This window comes from Cyrtonyx montezumae, unplaced genomic scaffold (genome assembly GCF_038088225.1).
Source record: "Cyrtonyx montezumae isolate F1298 unplaced genomic scaffold, pur_monq_1.0 scaffold_2, whole genome shotgun sequence".
Lineage (NCBI taxonomy): Eukaryota > Metazoa > Chordata > Aves > Galliformes > Odontophoridae > Cyrtonyx > Cyrtonyx montezumae.
The window spans coordinates 45,174,448-45,195,767 of record NW_027071936.1 but is presented as its reverse complement, the minus strand read 5'-3'; the positions used below and the strand labels follow the sequence as shown (position 1 = coordinate 45,195,767).

Here is a 21,320-nt window from a genome sequence, read left to right as displayed (position 1 = left end):
GCTTCCCTTGCTGTGATTTCCTTTCTGTTTTTGCCCGTGTATGAGTCAAAACAATTTGCCATGGCACAAACTCTTGCAGCATGCATCTAGGACATTCACATATTGCAGAAATAAATAGGTTGGGAGATTTGAGTCTTCCATAAGAGGTTGTTAAAGAGGTATTTCCACTCTGCTGGTTCAGTGTATTACTTTCTGCATGCCACAAGTTTTATGGGAAAACAAAGGCTAAAATGCTTCAGAAGCTTCATCTTTTTCACTGGGAGTATTTCTTACAGTGGTCTAAGCTTAGACCCAAATGCTTCAGTTACAGTGGACAGAGCTTCACAGGAAAAGCTTACAACTAATTAAAAAACCTGCCAGTGTTAACTTTCTCCTGGTTTTGTGTCATTGAGGATTTTTTTTCCAACTTAAGAATGACACACAGCTTTTTAAGCTGCTGTATCCACAACAGAATTTACCCTTTTCTTTCAGTTAGTCAGCTGGCACAGTAGTACCCTCCCTGAGCACTGTGATTTGAGGATTCAAGGAAAAATATTGTCTGTGTTATTTGTTACATGTAGCTAAAGGTGAAGAGAAACACAGGAACTGTATCATACATTGAGTCAACTAGAACATGAATGATTTATTTATCACCAACAAGTGAATATTGTGCCTGCAGCCAGACTGTTCACATACTGTCACTGCTCTGTGTATCTGCTAATGAAGCTACACTCTTCGGACACTTACAAATGAAGAGTACTGGCCACAGCAGTGTCACCTTTCACCACACTGTATAATTCTTACACTGGCCAAAGTCAGTTACTGATACTGCCTTCTTAGTTTCTAATCAGTGTTTCCCCATTTGGCGTCAGGGAGAGTAGAGTAGCTTCATGCCAATACAATAAAATAAATATAAATTATTTAAAATTACTTAAAAAACACTGCAAAAAGAAGTACAACATACTGAAGCATGTGCTCAGAGATTATACATTTAGTGTTTTTTAAATAGCTAACAAGCAGCTCTTAATAGCTCTCATATCTTACCTCAGCAAAATGCCTAAGTCCTCAGGCTCAGCCATTCCTACCCAGAACAGGGCTACATTCTCTTGCTGAACAGATGTACAGTGAGGTGAGGAACCCACCTATTTTACTTTATTTTATATAAATGAGATCAGAAGTTAGCGTGGAGGTGAGAAAGTAAGGGGAACTGAGCATGATAAATTTCTTCACATTTGTGAAGAAAATGTGTAATGGAGAAGAGTCAAAGAGTGTCATTACACTATGTCATTATATAGTGTAGTGGGGAAGAGTCAAAGAGAAAGCACTTTTTGCAATGTTTAAGTTACAGCAAGGCAAGTCGTAGGGGCATAGGAACTATATCTGTAAAATCAGAGATGTTATTTTGCTTCTGGGAAAGCCCACAGGCTGATAGCATGGGCTTCAGGAACAGATCTTGCATGCTCAGTTTCATTACCATGCATATACATGTCTGTCTTACTTCTCTCCATATAAGAGCAATTAGCAGATGCCTAGGAAGGCTAGAGTGCAGTAAACCTTGATCCACCTTTGAGAAGAGTGCTGCTACAGCCAGTAGCAGCAGTGCTGAGCTGAAGGAGGTTTCTTCATCTCCAGTCTGACTTATTTTGTACTCCAAGAAGGCATTTTCCATCCTACCCACAGCACTCTGAGGGCCCTGATTCACGGCAGTACAGCTTGGATGCACAACGTGGATGTGCCCCAGCTGGCAGTCACTACTAGCTCCAATCTTTCTAGTCTTCCATCAGAAGCCTTAGGACAGATTAAGTGTGCCAGTCCTCAGGCAGGATTTGCAACTGGTGTTGAATTCCACATAACACATAGCTTGCATCTAAGCCTCTCAGTTGGGAAAAAGTTGAAGTGGCAATTCTATACATGGCTTAAGCCAGTATAAGATATGCACCCTCTCTGAAAGATGGAAACTCATCTTTCTTCCATCTCCTGTTTCTGACCATTGGTTCCTACCTTCTCCCACATCAGCGACAAGAGATCTCATGCAGCCAAAAAGCGTGCTACAGATTCGTCTTTTCCTTTCACAAGATCCATGCTGTGCAATGCCAAGGTTGAGGATCTTCAAATGCAGCTGTACTCCACAAACTGTTGTTCTGATCAGATTACTGACCAACGAAAAGCCTGGTGCTATAAAGCTCCCTTGAATCAAAGTACAAGAATAAAGTCTTCAGATTTTGTAGGAAGGCATGATTGTTTAAAAACCTGTCTGGCATTGTAAAGAAAGCTTTTGTTGCTATCTTTTTTTTCCCTCCTCCTAAAACTGAGCTAAACCAGAGACATCAATCTACGTTTTGGTCACTTAAACATAAAGTTAATTAAATGCTAAAGTGCTTCATTAATGAAAATGAACTATATGGAGTCCCTGAAAGATAAAGAATGTTACTGTTGCATTTTTGGCAGATACATTTTCTAAATCAGAGAGAAAAAGAGATGCTTAATAAAACTCATTTTTTTTCCTTTAACATTCTGCCTCCTAATTCCTCCTGAATGACTAAGAAAATACCCTTTTTAATGAAAACAACTGCAATGGAACATAAATGTTTCTAAGAGAACATTAGCAACTTCTTTTCTTTATTACTTTCTCATTATAGTCATAATGAAGAAATAATTATTTCTAGGCTGTTTCCTGCCAGATGCTGCTCTAGTACCTCTAATAGGACATATCTTAAAATAACTGTTTGGTAGCAAGTAACTAAATTTTTCATCATTACTGATGTTTTCCTTTTTCTTCATTTTCTCTTGCTTCAAATAACTTGACTTCAACTCTTTCATAAATCCTGGCTTTTGTATTTTTTTTATCCATTATCTATCATTGATGTAATTGACAAAATCACCTTTGTAGCAGTAAAAGTGACCACATAGGGCAACTGAGGTTCCAGAAAGCCTGTGAGAAGCCTCTTCTTTAAAGACACCACACTAAGAATAAGAACTCTCTAGTTGGCTTGGTCTGCATTAAAGTTACTGTGAAATTACATCAATCTCAACCTTTTCACCACCTCCTTTGTAGAAGCACTAACAAAATTGAGCCAGATCAGAAAACTGACCCAGCTGGCTGCTAACTCAGACAAAAGATAAACTTGCTTTTAGCTAGACAAGTTATTTCAGCCAAATCACCATCATCACATGGGTACACCTCCCAGCACAAAACAATAAGGCAGAAACACAACCTTTAGCAATAATACAGTTTTATGGTGGAGTAAATAATGTTCCAAACGATGCAGTGCATAATAATGCAGTCTGCCTGGTGCAGTTCCTCAGAGGCCAGTAGTACATAAGCCAACTCCTATCCACAGTCCCTTCAAATATAACATTCTCAAAGACTGGATTAGGCACAAGTATTCATTTCCACTATAGTTGCTTCTGGTATTGACCTCCAAAGGAACTGCTGGTTACAAAAGGATGCTATAATATAATTCAATGGGAACTATGGCTATTCAAAACTCTTCTAACCTCTTCAAAACACTGGTGCCTGAATACATTGCCATAAATTAATAGAATATGAAATGCATGTACGTACAAAAAAATGACTTGAAGTACAAAATGATTTATTTAAAAACCTCACAAAGTCTAGCAGCTAGGTTTTCAAGCTTGCAACTGTAAAACAGACTATATTGTATTTTGAAAGTAATGTAAATACATACTTGTACATGTTCTTGATTTCCGAGTGCTCCATACTCCTGCATCTTTACTTACCATGGAGATGAGATGGTAGCACAAGATTTCAAGGCAAGACAAGTCAGAACTCAGTTTAATTTTACAGGGCATTGAACTCAGAAGTCCAGCTGAATGCTTCATACAATCACCTGCTTCTTCTACTAATCTTCAACTAAGATTTTTCCAAGGACAAAAATATATTGACAAATAAGATTAATTATCTTCTTTATGCCAAATGACCATCTACAGAATGCTATGCCAGTTAACAGCACTTAAACATGGATACAACATTCACTAAAACACACAGCAAATGCTGAAACAGATCAACAACAGCAAGACTAACAACAGGAGATAACCCAGGTCTGTGTGCCAGTTGAGTGCAGTATTTTTTTTCCTCAGGATTTTTTATTGAAAATGAAAATATTAAAATTAAAATAAATAAATAACACCTATCTCACATTGTGCTTTGTATCTAGAAAGATAGCCTTTCAAAGTAAGGCTGCTTGCAAATGCATCTGGAGCCTGCTTCCCTCGCAATTCAGAGATTTGAATATTATCATAAATACGTGTACAGGATGTGATCACAGTTGTATTTTTAAATGTTAAATTTATGCTGCTATTTGAAGAGATCATTCAATAGCTGGTGGGAGTTTGGTTGTTCTCCTAAAAAGGGAATCTCCAGAATCTCCAATCTGCACTGGCTTGCTTTGAAGCAAGTCCTCTCTAGCAGAGTCACATAAAAAGAATAAGAAAGTGTATGAGAGATTTTTAGATGCATTCACTTAGACTAGAATATCAAACTAATCAATTCTGAAAATGGCACCTACCACATTTTCTAATCCATGTGAACACAAATTATATTTCACAAGTTCCGTCAATTTTACAAGAATTGCATTTTTTGTTCCCTCTAGTTAAGAACACATTAAATAATGTTACCAAAGACAGACGGTTTTCTGAATTCTCTGTACTTCACACTACTCACGCTTGCTTGCAATGTGCCAATAATTTACTTTCAAAGTCTGATGAATGCAAAACACACTAAAACTACACACCACACTCACATTCTCCAAAAGTGCAACAACTTGCTTCTGAGTAGAGACCTAAAAATGAAGACTTAGTGACGACTTAGAAGAATTAGTGCATATCAGACTCTTCCAAAATGATACACTTTTCCTTCCAGGAGGACCAGCAGAACTTCCTGTTTGATTGTACTTAACTTGATAAAAAATACCACACTGATGTTAGTACGTTTCCTCACAACAATCTAAACATAAGTAACCTACTTTGGAATCACAGTGTGAAGGAAATATCAGGTCTTAAAGAAAAAACCACATTTGAGAAAGATAAAGAGGCTGTCATCACCTAACTGATGGCTTCTTTCCTAGACTTCACTCTTAGCTGTTGTTTTTTTTGTTGTTTGTTTTAATGATACTCATAAATCCATTTAACAATTGAATTTGCACTAGGTTTACCAACTTTATGCCCTTCTGCTTTATGCCCATCAGACAATCCAGAGAAACACCTCCCATTCTCCACACTTCCCATGAGGTCATGCAAATTTACTGCCACATGCATCTGTAGTTCTCCAATATTTGGTTTTACTTGCATTATCATTAAACGTTATACTTCACCTAGGCTTCTCAGTAATGCATTTATCATTTTCTTAATCAGCCATTTTAATTTTAAGATTAAATAAATGTAAGAACAATATTTTTTAGCTATGTTGTAATTGTAACAGCGTTAGTATAGAACTGGTATCAATTTTAATGGAAGTTCCCTCCACCTCCAATAGCAGAAGGCAGATGGTAATATTAGAATCTGGATAAATATACACTGTAGATTCTGATATTCTTACACAGTATACAGTCTGTTCACTACATCATACAGTACACTGCATCAGATAGACATGCAGGAGATATGCAAGAACACAAGAAAACAGAATTCTGCACATACTGAAAAGATGAGTATATTATTTTTTCTCTGAAAACAGTGGTTAAAACCTATCACCTATTCATACTTAGCTCTCTCAGCTTTTCACTATGTTCATCCTACGTAATGAAAATGATGAAACTCCCAAGCCTACATTTGAACTCCCTTTTAAGTTCCTGTTACACAAAACGCTTTGGGCACATTCCTTATTAAAATTTTTGCCTCTTTTGTTCAATTATGATCTGATCTACTTGTCCAATTGTAAGGTAATGTAGACTGAATTGCATAACAGTTTCCAAAACCCACTTTTTCTCTGGAAAATCATGCAGAAGAAGAAATCCAGAGTATCTCAGAAATGTGCCACTGATATCCAATTGATGAAGACAAGTCCATTATGTAGGAGAAAAGTCAGACTCCAGTTCAGTTGCTGAACTCTAAGAGCTCAGGTCACCATGGAGGACACGGGGTCTAGGTTTGCCTCTTCACTTCACTGTTCTAGTAATCGCAGTAAGAACTCTTAATAGTGAGCTAACATAAATTTGACCTTAAAAAGTTGACCTCACAATTGACTACGAAATACACTTCCATGTGTGTGATGGCAGTCTTCTTGAACCAAGCTTTTAACTGGCTTTCTCAGCTGACTCCATTACTGGTTGGGGCTGCATCCCTGAAATCTGTGGGAGTTTTCCTGTTGGTAACAATGTCTCCGAGGAAACAGCAGTCAGTGGGCTTGATCTCTGTTTCCTGGTAGGGTCTTTTGTCTCTCTATACATTTTTCTTTCCTCGTAATAGAGATGACTGAAGGGGTTGGTTAGTTCTAAATCATTATGTTACTGTCAAGAAAAACAATACTAATAAATAAATAAAACAATTCCTGTAAAGTTTATTACATCAAAATCAGCCCTTGAGAATTACGTGGGCACTAAAATGACACATGCAACATTATCCCTTTGGATTTTATTTATCAGTATTGAACATTTGACCCTCTATATTTAGCATATTCCTGAATTTTATAATTTTTTTTCATGCTGCTGAATTGCACAGTATTCAGAACCTGACAGTATTTCTGAGTATACTGCAAGCTGTTTACTGTTTCTGATCATTCTGCCAGGAGATTAAACATGATGAAAACTCCCTATTTACATTGCCCTTATGTACTTCAGAAAGCTAGTTATGGTAATTTCCTTGTATGCTGTAACACAATAATGTAGCACAGTACAATATAATAATCCTAGGCTCATAATGAGACTTTTCTTATATTTCACTTTGAATACAAACATGCAAGCATTGGATGGCAATTCAGTAATTAACTGATGGGTTAAAAATATATTTGTTCTGAGATATCATGAAAACTTCTTCTAACAGGGAAGCATAGGAATTAGTATTTTGAATTTAAGTAATTACTGAAATCATTTTCTCCTTCTCGTAAGTGACCTTATTATGAAACAGGACCTACACATGAATTCAAATAGCACATTTACTTGACTAAACAGCCTGACCCAGTGTCGGTTCTACTGAACAATCCACAAAAAAAGCTTATTATATGAGTGGTATAGGGGGTGATACATAGTGGTATAGGTGAAAGAAACAGCTGTTTTGAGTGGATCAATTAGAGTTCTGTCTGAGAGAAAACATCCTTGTTTTTCATCAGAGAGAAAAGCAAAGAGTAACTTCAGTAACTTTTGGAGCAAACACTAGGTTCTCAACACATATAGAGTCATTCTTCTTCATGCTAGAAAAAAATTTCTTTTGTGGAATTATGATTACCAATTGCCAGAGGATTAGGTTTTTTCTTCCAGCCTCACAAAATAAACAAATGATCTCTGTTGTAGAGTATCTACCATTCTGATAATCTGCAATAACATGACAAACTTAAGGAAGAACGGCCATAGTTCCCAGTGATACTTCTGAAGGTGCAAACTACCGCAGCTAGACAACCCACATGTGTGCTCCATTTTCAATCCTGCATTTCTGAGTGTGTAATGATTTTCTAAGGAGCACTGTAATCACAGAATCTAATATTCTTCTAGATATACAAGGTGAGGACACTGCCTATCTTCTTGAGAACATCACCTCAGTGAACAAAAAAGAGTAAGGTAACTGTTTATACCACTACATCTTGATAAAGACAAGTAAGACATTCCAAATCTTATGCGTCCTACCATGTACATTCCAATGTTATCCAAGAAACAGTAGCCTAGAATCCATACTACCTGCTGTACTACACGTCTCACAATCTCCAAGGTCCTGTAAACTAGCAGGTCAGATTCTCAGCTGCAAAATGGCTACAATGTCTGGATCAATTGAAATATATGGTCACTGTACACAGATTCTCGTCCCAGTTCTGTGTAGGGCTGTCTTGATTATCCCAGCTGCTCGTGGTTTCCATCAGATTCCCAGTCACTTTATCATTACTTGAGCAGAGAACTCCAGAACACCTACCTTGAAAGCCCCAGCATAAAACTTTGACAATAGGCTACCGATCTGCTATACGTCAGTCAACTCCAGGCAAAGGAGAATCAGCTTCTTCCCAATCTTTTAAAAACAGCCAGACCATAGCTGAGAATTTGGCCTTTGATTTTCACTTTTCACCTGTGCAGACATGCTAACCATCTGCCTAGCCCAATGGATCTGTGCAAAAACATTCAGACTGATTACCAGCATATCCTCCACTCATGCAGGTGAAAAGAACACTTGATAAAATTTTTATCAGGCTTAACTGTTCACTTTTTTTTTAAATAAAGAAAAATAGTTATCTGTTTGTACATTGAACCACTAAGGAAAAAAACTCACAGTGTAAGATAAATTTATGGACCACAAACATTCCTTGCATTTCCCCTGTTTCACCTAGAAAAGTTTCATTTATTTACATCAGTGTTCCTTCAAAAAAGGATGTCTCATAGTTAAAGTTGTGCCATAGCCACACACATCAAAGCTCAGGAAAATATTTTCCTTGATTACGAAGCCACTTCAAAATTTCTTGAAAATTTAACTTGACTCAGACATTATACAATAAAAGAAGGAGAAAGATGTGTTCAAAGGAAATCAGAGGTGTGTGACTGAAAAGTATGGAAAACAAACAAAACCAAACAACAACCAACAAATACAGGAGTCCCCAAAGGAAAGAACACATAATTCAAAAATTTGAACACTGTGAGCCTGGTCCTATTCTACCACAAGAGGTGTAATTTAGGAATAAATCCACTTAATCTGGTCAGCAAGGTCTAAGAAGAATCACATTTAAGATCACCTTAACAAACAAGAAATATCCAATTTTGAGAATTATGTCAGATTTCAGATTTTATAAGTTTCATTCATTCTTACTTTGAAGTGAGAATTTCCAAGATTGCAATGCAAAATAATGCTTCGTAAAAATATATGGAGCTCTACAACTCCTTTGCATAACTTTTCTGGAGTTGCACTTTCCCAGGCTGGACACTATTTTCTTTTTCCAGTTCTCATTTTCCTCCCATTCTGCCAATTTTAGCCTAGCACAGAAAGTCCTTTTCTAGCAGGTACTGTCAAAATATTCAGGACATGGGCTTTGCAGTCAAGAAATGCAATGCTGTGTCCAGATGACAGTGCTAGGTGCCTCAGGGATCCATGATAATCAACATGCATAATTCATAGCAGTGGAGATGAGTTCCACTGCACAGTTGTGCACCTCTATCTTTGATTTTTGCCCATGCATGTTCCTCCCAAAGGCATGTAGTCTGTCTGAAGAGTGATGATTCATTCCTAGCTGAAGGGAGGAAGACAATTCTGTTACCTGTTATTAGGAATTTCCTCATTATCCCCACAAACTCCAGCCTTTACAATGGGAAAGTAGCACACAGCTTTTATAAATAAGAATTACTGACTTTTTAAATAGTTTCAATAGAAGAAACTCTGCATCAAATGTGAGTATAATTTAGGAACTACTACATAGCAGCAAAACTACATTAGACTTTCCGATTTTTCCATGGTATCCTTGGATAGATACACCACCCAGTAGACCATGTTAAATGCTCCAAAGGTAACAGGAAATAAAATTCGTGCATATTTGTCTATCTTACTAGTGCCAGAATGAGAGGCAGGAGGAACAGGTGGTGTGACAGCAGATGGTTTTGCAGATGCTCCTAATGTATGAGGTGTGGTGGTTTGAATCTGCTCCAGTCTAGATCCAAGCAAGTGCTGAATGGAAGGGGATCCAACTGTGGCATGCTGGGATACAAATCCAGTTAAAATTGGGGTAGAAGGAGGAGCTGGAGGGGTAGCTCTTGCAGAAGATAATGTCTCTGATGCATTAATGCGTGTGAAAGGGTTGGGACTTGATGCAGAAAAGGAGCGGGGTGTAATGTCAGAAGACCCCTGAGCTACAGAGGGAAGCTGGAAGGAGCTGTGCCTTGTGTCGATTCGACTCCCACCATCAGCGTCTGACTGTACTGTGGCATTTGTTCTTTTCCTCACATTTGAATTGGCATCTGTACTCTGCAAAGTTAGAAAAAATATATACTAGTCATTCTTAGAATAAACAGATGAATAGAAGCAATGGAAACTTTATAATCAAGTATTAAAAGAAAAATACAAATAACAATAGTAGCTTGATCTTGAAGCACAGAACTATCACATGTTCATGGATATAGATTTAATAGCATATGAAATGTAAAAGCATATAAGAATTCCTTTTACCTGTGGCTGTAATATAGGTAAACATACCTGACACTTCACACTCAATGTGATACCTATGTAAACCTAGTACCATGAAGCTAAACATTCTTGGCTTGTTTTTTTTTCAGGCTCACCCTCAAAGAAAACTCTGTTTGCACATTTCTCTGATAATATAGAAATATTCTAGAACTGACTTATCAGCCACAACGGTTTACTTTTGTATTTTTATCTCTAGAAACATCACTACCATATATTAAGAACTGTAGGCATCTTCTAGAGCAGAGGCTATGAAAATGCCATTATTTACTAAGCCAAGTTCCCCCTTTTCCTGTTCCTTCAGAAATAAAGCCAATGCATTCTCATATTAACCACAGGCAGTAAATTATCCTGTTGCAAATGAACGAGTGAATAAAAAAGTTTTCCATACACTAAACGTTTCCAGTTATCAACTAAGAAAAGTGGTGAATTCTCAGTCTTCAGGCAAGTCTGGATGTCATTCCGAAGATATACTTAAGTCAAATAGTACTTTTTAGGCTATATAAGAAACTGAAGTACAACAAAGAATTTAGAGATGGCAAATGCAGCAGGGTTTAATATTTGACTGACTTATGAAAATTCTTCTGTGTTCTTCTCTGCATTTAAAAGTAAACCTAGCCATGCCAACCTCCTTCTGGAAATGTACCTGAAAAGCAGACTTTTGAACCATCAGCCCTGCACTTTCTAGATATAATATATGAATATATTTTGCAAAAAGGTATACTGCTTGTCAAGAGATGTGGATTTAATCGCTGGTAGGATACATACACTCTACAGAAGCAACACAGGTCTAAATACAGATAGAATTAAATAACCCCTTGCTATACATCAAAAATCACATTCTGCACATCTCTAATTTATGATTCTCAAGCATCACTTTCCATCATCACATGCTGCTGTAGCTCTGGCTCCATTACTTCTCCTTTCCTTTCCCTCTATACCAAAGAATCCAGCCAAAACTCATGGCACAAGAGAAAGGCAGAAAGTAGGCAGCGATCTCTCCTCCCTCCAGCAACAGTTCTCTTCAGCTAAGTGCTTGAGCAGAGTATAAATGGGGTGCTAGTGCCTTGAACAGCAAGAAGACTGACAATCATACCTGCTGGCTACATCACTTGTGCTTCGCTATGTTGCTTATGGAAACAGAAAATTAGGAGCTGAAAAAATATCTGGGGAAAAAAAATAAAATACAAATACGCACACACATAAGACATACTGTTCTGAAGTAATGCCTCCTATTTCATTATGTTGGCCTATAACATCAGAAGCAAATACTGATAGCATGGCAGCAGAGGTGGAACCTTCCCACCAGTATTCCATTTCAATTTGCTACCACATGACAGATGGCAGGGAAGGGGCAGTCTGACAAATCAAATAACACTGTTGTGCTCTTCATATTTATTGTAGTTTCCACGAAAATGAATAGGAGGCATTACTTTCCAAGCTACCTATGTATATCATGGGACATCTCTAGCTCTCCCACCGTGAGCAGAATGCTGGCTCCAAATTCTGTTCATTGCAGAACAAATCAGTCACTGGCAGTATTGCTAGCCTGAATTTGCCTGAAGCTGTAACATGCACAGTCATGAACAGCAGCCAGTTCACAGCTGATACATTTGCTAGTTCACAGCTGATATGTTGAAGAATCCCTCCTAGGTGAAAAAAATGAAAATTTTGGTACAAAAATGTGATGATTTTCCTTTCTGCATAAAGCTATGTCAATTCATTTTTATTATTATTATGCATCCGCAATGTGAAAATACAGAAGTCTGGCGTTACCACATGAATACCAAAGGAAACTTATTTCCTGAAAGGACATTTATTGTATTGTCTGAAAGAGAAGCTTAATTTACTCTTTGGGAAGTGCAGAATTCCACACAGGTGTGGAATTTGGATACTTTCACATGAAGGTTGTCAAAGACCTGGGAATATTAGCACAGTCTTTTAAGACTGCAAAATTTAAATTATAAAACACAACCAGGGCAGAAGTGTTTGCAACTGAAGAAGAAAGCCACCTGCCATAACTGCAGCCCATAGGCTGGGAGAGGGGTTGTGAAGCAGACCTGCCCTAGAGCTAGCATGAGATGCATTACCAGCTTTCAGCAGCAACTTCAGCATCCTTCCCTTCTGTGCATCAACTTCAGGCACTGGTATGACAGAGAACAGCCAGACTCCCTGGTGCATCACAGTCCCCCCTCTGTTTCTGTTATGGGCAGTTTTTTCCACCAAAATGTATGCAAAATGCCTCCTCTCCCCCACAGCTGCAGCTGTCATCCAAGTGATCAAATAGGACCTGCTGCTGCTTCATCCACTACTCATGTCCTATTACAGTATTTATTCAAGAATAAAGTTACCGGTACAATTTCAAATTGTCAAAGTGTGTGACTTTAAAAATATACTGGGTATTTTCTTCATTGCCACTGGTACGCAAAACTTCGAGTGTTTTGGAACCTAAAGTTTAGAGAGAAAGCCAGTTTCCTCTTCAGTATTGCAACATAGGGTGAGCTCACAGGACACTGCCTCAGCCTCCCCTCACAAACCTTTGTCTTGCATTTGCCTTACTCAGCATTGTATCATGACAATAACTAGTTGTCCTTGAACTCTGGGGTCTCTTATAAGTTCATAAGTTCATTAGGTTGGAAAGGACCTACAAGATCATCTAGTCCAACCATCCTCCCATCACCATCTCTACCCAACTACTAAATTAAGTCCTTTAGCACCTCATCTAAACGCTTCTTGAACAGCGCTAGGGATGGTGCCTCAACCACCTCCCTAGGCAGGCCATTCCAGTGCCTGACCACTCTTTCAGAAAAGAAATTGTTTTTGGCTTTTCCAGTTGAAAAACTCTTGTTAATGACGGTATACATGTGAACATGTATTCCTTATTAAATGTTATCAAGATCATCCAATTCTTCTATGTTAGCCCCTTCCTTACATCATCGGAATATTTCACCTAACTACTCCCTTGTACCAACATTAATAAAAATATTAAATAATGTTGATCCCCCAACCAAGCCTTAAAGAACCAATTTCTGTTGACATCAGCAAAGGCCAGATTAACCACTACACTATGAAACATACTCAAATGCTACATTTGATTTGTAACAAGTTAAAAAAATACAGGTGTTTCAGCTGTGGTGCTTTTATCACTAGTAAAAGGATATTGTGGTAACCTGAATAATAAGATTATTTATCGTAGAATCATAGAACATGCTGAGTTGGAAGGGATCAATAATAATCATCAAGTCCAACTCCTGGCTCCATACAGGATCACCCAAAAATCAAACCATATTTTTGGAGCATTGTCCAGACACTTCTTGAACTCCAGCAGCTGGAGGCTGCAATCACTGCCCTGGGGTGCCTGCTCCATTCCAACTACCCTCTAGTGGAGAACCTTATACTAACACCCAACCTGATCCCCTGACATAGTTTCATGCTGCTCCCTTGGATCCTGACACTGTCACCAGAGACCAGAGCTCAACACTGCCCCATTGCTCCCATCATGAGAAGCTGTAGACCCCCCGAGGTCTCCCCTTAGGCAAGGGAGTGTAAAAAAAAAAATTTGCTGCCTCCTAAAAATATTCTACTTGTTTGGTGTTGGATTTTTTTTTTTCAAATAACAGTAAGAAGCACAAACCTCCTGCTAATCAGTAGCTTTAATTTGGAGGTATGAGAGCAAGAAATGAAACAAAAATCAAATGGAAATCAAATTAAATGCAACCCAAGAAATGAAGGGATTATGCAAGTAAAGACTCTTTTTCAAGGGCAAGTCAGGAAAACACTCAATTATCCTGAGCCAACACAGAGCTGCTGTTCTGCTCCAGATGGGGCTCCACAGGAAACACTGAGTCCACATTTTTACATTTTCACTTAGGATTCAGAAAGGAACTCACTTTCTGGAAACATTTGGGCGAGATTTTTGGGAGACATTTAAAATGCTGTAGTTAAGGAATGCAAATTGAAGTCTGAGAACTCTCATCAAATGCAGCGTTTCACTGCGTACAACACCAGCCAGCGTGTTTGATGAAGATCATCTTTTTACAAAACAGGCCAACTTAATGCATATGTAAATGACATATCACCCTTACTTTGAAATAACCTATCAATTTGACCAGCTGCATACTTCACAACCAGTAGCAAACTACAAATTCTAAGTATTATGCTTCACTGTATCCTACTGCAAGAGGATGCCATCTTTCAGAAGACATTCATAATTGCTTCCATTAGTTCATATAAAATATAAAAAAGTATATTAATAGACATTTAAAGAGCTCCCACCCCACGCATTAGAATACTTTGACCAGGGAGAATAGAAATGGATGTTCAAATACTGCTGGGCAAGGAAATAAAAAAAATCTGTTTACATCCCCATCTCCTGGAAAAGTACTCGTATTCAACATGAAATGCACCTCAGCTTCCCTATTTGTTGAAAACAGCTGGAACAGAGTAACTATGAAGAGCAACTTTGACCTGAAGCCCAAACTTGCACATCCGAAGCCCAGTGCCACGTACATCAAAGGCCTGTTTTGAGAGTCAGCAAACAACTTGCCAACTCAAATTTATTTGAAAACATGGAAACTTATATCACAATCAGTGAAACAACATGAAGCATTGCAAACAACTTCTGAAACTTTTAGTATATTACAAAGCCATATAAATTATTGCTTTAGTTTTTAGCACACATGCTATTTTGCATGTTGTTTTTTTTCTTTTAAAACAACCTTAACTGAAATGTCAAAATAATACATTCAGTATGAATTATTTCGATGTAAGAAAGTCCTGATGCAAGATGCCTTTTTGCTAGTCCCAGAGCAGAAAGTCCACTATACTTGGCATGAAGATAACTAACCAAATCTTCTCACAGGCATATGTGCAATGTAGTAATTAATGCTGCTTCCTTCCCCTGACAAGTGGATTCGCATGCAATTGACCATGAATAATAAAACAAAGTTGTTAGCATACTTCAAAATAAACCCATACAATCTACTGTTAAATACTGTGGCAGGTTTATAGAGCAAATCTGATGGTCAGCACCTATGATAGAATGTAAACCACAGATCTCTCCATCTCAAAAAAAAAAAAATCCACTCACAGATCACTTGCATCTTCCATTTAAGCTCAACTGCAATGGGTACTGCTGTTTACTACCACACTAAAATGATGCACAAATATAAGTCAATCTAAACTCTTCAATATTTAACAAGGTTGGCACTCTATAAACAGATGCTCGCATAACATGGAAATCCTGAAACTTCTTTCAGCCTACATAAGCATTTACTTGAGACAAAAAAAACGAACTACTGGATTGTTTTGTATGTATTACCAGCTTTTTGACAAGCGAGCCAACTTTGCACTTCAATGAAGTCAGATTGCAAATTTAGAATGAACTGAAGTAGCATGCAGCAGCTGAGCTGAGATTCATGGGAATCATCAACACAGCAATACACAGCACGGAACTGACAAACTTAGTCATCTTCTTACAGAACAAAGAGAGATGATAACAGTCACAGGACATCTTTCCTATGATAAAGCCAACCTAGAATCTGTAAAACAAGAAAGAATACTATTCGAAAGACACACACCGAGTCCTGGGGAGAACGTAGTAACAATAAAAGCACATGCCAGGACATCAGGCAACTTTATCCTTATAACTGCATTTAAGTATGTAAACACCAGCAAAGCTACAGTCTGTGAAAAATGTTGCTCTGGTACAGCATTCTACAGTTAGCTCCTTCAGACATCTCAACAGCCTCTCCCTATAGTCTATTTGTGCTCCACACAAACTTTCAACAAATTCCCTGCAATTTTAAACTGTTTTGTAGTTTGCATATTAGGTAATCCTGTTGGGATTAGAAACTAAAATAAAGCTGTTCCTACTGGCCACTCTAACAAAGATTCAGTATTATTCAAAGTTAAAATTTTCTTCATAGGCCTCTGACCACAGCATCTTCTGATAAGCAGGTATACATTAAAGCTAGGGCCATATACCTGCAACATAATCCAGAACTGTAATTCTAATCAGCCTCACATTCTTTGGAAAATAGTTCAGCAGTTCTGGGGTTGGGTAAATGAAACTCTAACAACCCCATCCTACTACTAAATCTCCCCTCTTTTAGTTTGAAGCCAATTCTCCTTGTCATATTCACAAAAGACCCTGCTAAAGAGTCTGTCCACTTCCTTTATATAGTCCCCCTTTAGATACCAAAAGACTGCTATCAGTTCACCTCACAGCTTTCTCTTCAGGCTTAAAATCCCCAGCTCTCCAGCCTGCCCTCATAGGAGAGGTGTTCCATTCTGTGGATCATTTTTGCAGCCCACCTCTGGACACACTCCAGCAGGCCCCCATCTCTTCTGTTGTGAGGACTCCACATCTAGATACAGTACCCAGGAAAGGTGGCACCAGTGTGAGGGGCAGGATCACCTCCCTCGACCTGCTGCTGGTCACACTTTTTTTGATGTAGCCCAGGATATGGTGGGCTCTCTGGTCTGCATGGGCACATTGATGGCTCATGTCCAGCTTACCATCCACCAGTACCTTCAAATGCTTTTCAGGAAAGCTACGCTCTATCCTTACATCCTCTAGCTTATATTGGTAGTGGGGGGGGTTGCCATATCCCTGGTGCAAAACCTTTCACTTGTATTTGCTGAACCTCACGAGGGTCACCTGGGCCTATTGCTCAAGCCTATCTAGACATCACTGGATGGCATCCCATCTATTCCACATGTCCACCACAGCACAGTTTTGTGTCATCTGCAGACTTCCTGAGGGCACACTTGATCCCACCATCATTGTCATTGATGAAGATGTTAAAGAACACTTTCTACAAGGCAGATCTGCACATGTCTATCCAAGGAAATTCATTAATTATGCCTTTTCAGTACTTAACTATACAATCACAGAGTCATAGAATCACCAGTGTTGGAAAAGACCTACCAGATCATCCAATCCAACCCTCCCCAAATCATCAATAGGCCATGTCCCTGAACACATTCCTTGAACATCTCCAGGGTTGGTGACTCCATCACCTCCCTGGGCAGTCCATTCCAGTGCCTGACCACTCTTTCAGAAAAGTAATATTTCTTAACATCCAGCCTCAATCTCCCCTGATGCAACTTGAAGCCATTCACTCTAGTCTTGTCACTAGTTACACAAGAGAAGAGGCTGACCCCCAGCTCACTACAACCTCCCTACAGTTTGTTTTAGAGAGTAATGAGGTCTTCCCTGAGCCTCCTCTGCTCCAGACTGAACAATCCCAGCTTCCTCAGCTGCTCCTCATATGGCCTGTGCTCCAAATCCCTCACCAGCTTTGTTGCCCTTCTCTGGGCACATTCCAGAGCCTTGACATTTTTCTTGTAGTGAACAGCCCAAAAGTGAACACAATAGTCAAGGTGTAGCCTCACCAGTGAGTACAGAAGGACAATTGCTTCCCTGCTCCTACTAGCAGCACTATTTCTGATAAAGGCCAGGATGCCATTGGCCTTCTTGGCCACCTAGGTAATCACAATTTTGGGCACTTACTTTCCTGAAGTTTAAAAACAAAACAAATACCTGAATAGGGTACCATAATCAAAGTAGTTTTAAAGTTACACAGAAGAATATAAGTTATGTATTAGCATAGACAAGAATATAATAAAGAGATATTATGAATATAATAAAGAGATGTTACATCCTATAAGGGAATGAAAATGAAAAATGAAAAGTAAAGAAACAATTTATGCCTCAACATTGACTTTGCAAGACTAATCTTATTTTTTTATAACAGTATTATAAAGCCTTCTACATAACACATGTAAATTAATATTTCAGAAAATCAGAGATGTGCTAGATGAAAGCCTAAGTTTCCAAAACTAGAGGACTTCAGTTAATTCATAGAAAAATTAATGCAAAAATTGGAAGGCTTAAAGAAACCAAAACCTGGCATCATGTACTGTTTAGATGCAACGTGAAAACTGTTTGTGTAGTAATTAACCAATATTTTCCTATTAAACTCCACCACAGTGTTTTTTTGTCTTTCCCATTCCTTCCTAAAAACAGCCTGTTCTTCTGGGAGGACATTACATACCCTGCCAAATTCACACCATTTGACATTTACCAGGGAAGTAGCATGTTGTCATCAGTGTAAATAATGCTGCTAATCCCAATTCCCACTGAGTCACCATATTGCTGTACTGCTAGTAAATGCATGACTTGGAAGAGAAATCTAGTATGGTTTACTATTATGTTGTATAGCCAGTCAATCAAATTTTTTACTGGAATAGTAGTAGAGGTTTTGTTTTGCATTACAGAGCCCTGGAATATGATCAAGTAAAAGACACACCTGCCACAAAACATTGTGTATTCTGGTTTGTAGCATTTGCAGTGCAGACTCTGGGGAGAAAAAGTGAGGGCAAGTAAGCTGTAACAGCCAGTCCACCATACATGGTGCTGATTTAATTATCTCAATCAAGTGATGGGCAGGGAGAAAGGCTAAGAAGAGTATTCCATCTTCTATAGCACATGCCTAAAAGCACATTATGTGAAAGAAAAGTGAATTCAAAGTTAGAGATAACTGAGTAAGAATATTAGAAAGTGCTTTTTTCCAAAAAATTGATGCCAAATCTATGCCAAAGAAATCCATCCACATGTTCTGTAGTTAAGAGCCACGTATATGTGTATGTATAGACATACATATACACACATATATAAACTCACATACAGTCTTACAGATTTTATTTATGACAAAAATGAAAGAACTGAAAACAGAGTTACAGGGCAAAAAATCTACTAGGATAGGTTGCATGATATTTGTGGAGGTGTAATGTATAATATCTATGAAAAGAAGAACAGCTGATTAGGGATGAAAGAGACACATTTTCTTCCAATTTTTTTGTGACCTTAAAGCTGTATTTAAATTTGCTTCAGTAGTTTGCTGAAAATGCCTTGAACAGTTCTCGCCTCTTAGATTTTTCCAAGCTTCTCAACATTTATTTCTTCTAATTCCAATTTTCCCAGAGTAAAAATGAAGTCAGCTAGAAATCTCACACACAGCTGTGAAACTGAACTGCAATTCAGTGACACTGGGCTCACAAGTATTGAAAACTCATTGTGGAGGAGAAACAAAACTGAAATTTAAATATACATACAGAAAACATTTTTAGCAGAAAATCTGAAGAGGCTTGAGTTCATAAGCATCATTTTATACTAATCATCATGAGGAAATACTATAAATTCCCTAAGATTTTGCATAATAAGTAACATCAAACAATCTGAAAACCTTTTGCATATTTTCACTACAAAAAGAAAAAATACAGTAGTTGCAATTAGATCAATACAAGACCTTACTGAATGCCTACAACTTCCAAGGAAAGTAATTTTTATTACTCAACAGAAACTTGAATTGTTTGTTCTAATGATGAAATCATAAGGAGTGCCTTTCTTCAGAACAACAGCATAATGACAAACTTCAGAATTTTTATTTTTTATTAAAAACAATAGGGTTTAGTACTCTCTAGAATAATCACTTGAGAGATGGCATTACCAAGCTAAGTTTTGGTTTCCAAAATAAAAGCCTTATCCTAATACCACACAAATTCCGTCTGTAACTACAGCAAACACCATCAAGTCTTTGAGCATCAGGTACATAATAGCAGAGCATCCCTTTCATATTCCCCTGCTCACAGTTATGGTTGTTCATTATAATACTTACAGATGATTGAAGGGTGATCAATTAACACATTACCAAGGAAGGCTTGGAGGAGGTAGCACTACAGAAGGATTTCTTGCTCGGTTATAAACCAGGCGTTGAAATTAAACAGCACATTTTTGTGCATATCAGAAAAAATCATTTCCACTTTGAATACTGAAACCCCTTCCACAACTCTGAATTCCAGCAGTCCTGTTCAATTTATCACCACCCAGCTATTTTTCTGGAATTCAATGGAGTTTACATCACACTTAAGTTGGAACAGAATCTATCCTCAAACTTAATTCTACATTGTGTACTTTCAATGATCACTCTGCTCACTTGACAGAAGACAAATGTCTCCACTTCCAGTGTAAATTTATTTCACACTCAAATGTATTAAAGGTAAAATGGAGTCAGGTGCTTGGAAAAAGACCAGAGTTTTTAATGTAACACTTCAATTTATGCTCTTCAGAAATATAATGTAAAATATTAATATTAAGAAAAATATGTAAAAATTTTGACCTGTCATTTATGCCCCAATCACTGTGTTGTTCTAATCACTTAGACATGTAGAGAGTCCAGGAGCTAGGAGTGCTGACAGTCTATCAAAAGTTGAAAAAAAATACATCCTTACCAGCAGTGATGGTTAGGTACAAAAACACTTCAAGAACAATTTTGGATCTACGTATTCTGCCTTCAGGTATCCAAAGTTCTCACTAAATCACTACAGCATTATCCCAGGTAGCCCTTCTATCCTATATATGCTCAAATAGCATTCAGTTTAAGGTGTGCCATTTGTTTATAACCTGCATTTACTCTCATTCTACTGGCATAACATACTGGCATAATGCCAGCATATTATGACTGTAAATCACTGACAAGCAAAAGTGTTAGCTAATTGAGCTAAAGCAACAGAAAACTGATGACATGACAAATAAATTACTCACACAGCACAGGGACCCCCCTTCTTATAGTCTTGTTGTTCCATTTGCACAAACTCCACTCATCTCATGATCAGAAGACCTTAACAAGGATTTGAGATTTATATATCACTACCTTAAAAATAATCCATAATAAGACTTGGCAATGGAGAATTAGTGAAACAGTAAAATGTTTATTTTAAAAACTGAAATGCTTTGCCATCTCCAGGACTATTTGTCATACAGAAGAGGCTATGTATCCAGATAAGGAAGTCAATAGGCAGGCCACTCCTTTGTGGTTTAAGTATCCCAACAGAGACACGGCTGCTCCTCAAATAACTCTTTCCTCATATCGAAGAAATGGGATTAGTTTCTCCATTTGCTGAGAGAGTGGAAGCCAATATACTTTCAGCACAACAATAACAAAAAAAACTGAGAACAC

The 21,320-nt window shown here is 37.9% G+C and overlaps 1 protein-coding gene across 1 annotated transcript in view; it reads right to left on the bottom strand.

Moving 5' to 3' along the window:
* Positions 1-8,613: 8,613 nt before the first annotated feature.
* The window catches only part of GABRA4 (gamma-aminobutyric acid type A receptor subunit alpha4), a 34,848-nt gene continuing 22,141 nt past the window's right edge, over positions 8,614-21,320 (bottom strand). The window contains exon 9 of the mRNA XM_065737070.1: positions 8,614-10,080. Coding sequence (XP_065593142.1) covers positions 9,547-10,080 — 534 coding nt within the window. The 3' untranslated portion in view covers positions 8,614-9,546. The remainder of the gene's footprint in view (positions 10,081-21,320) is intronic.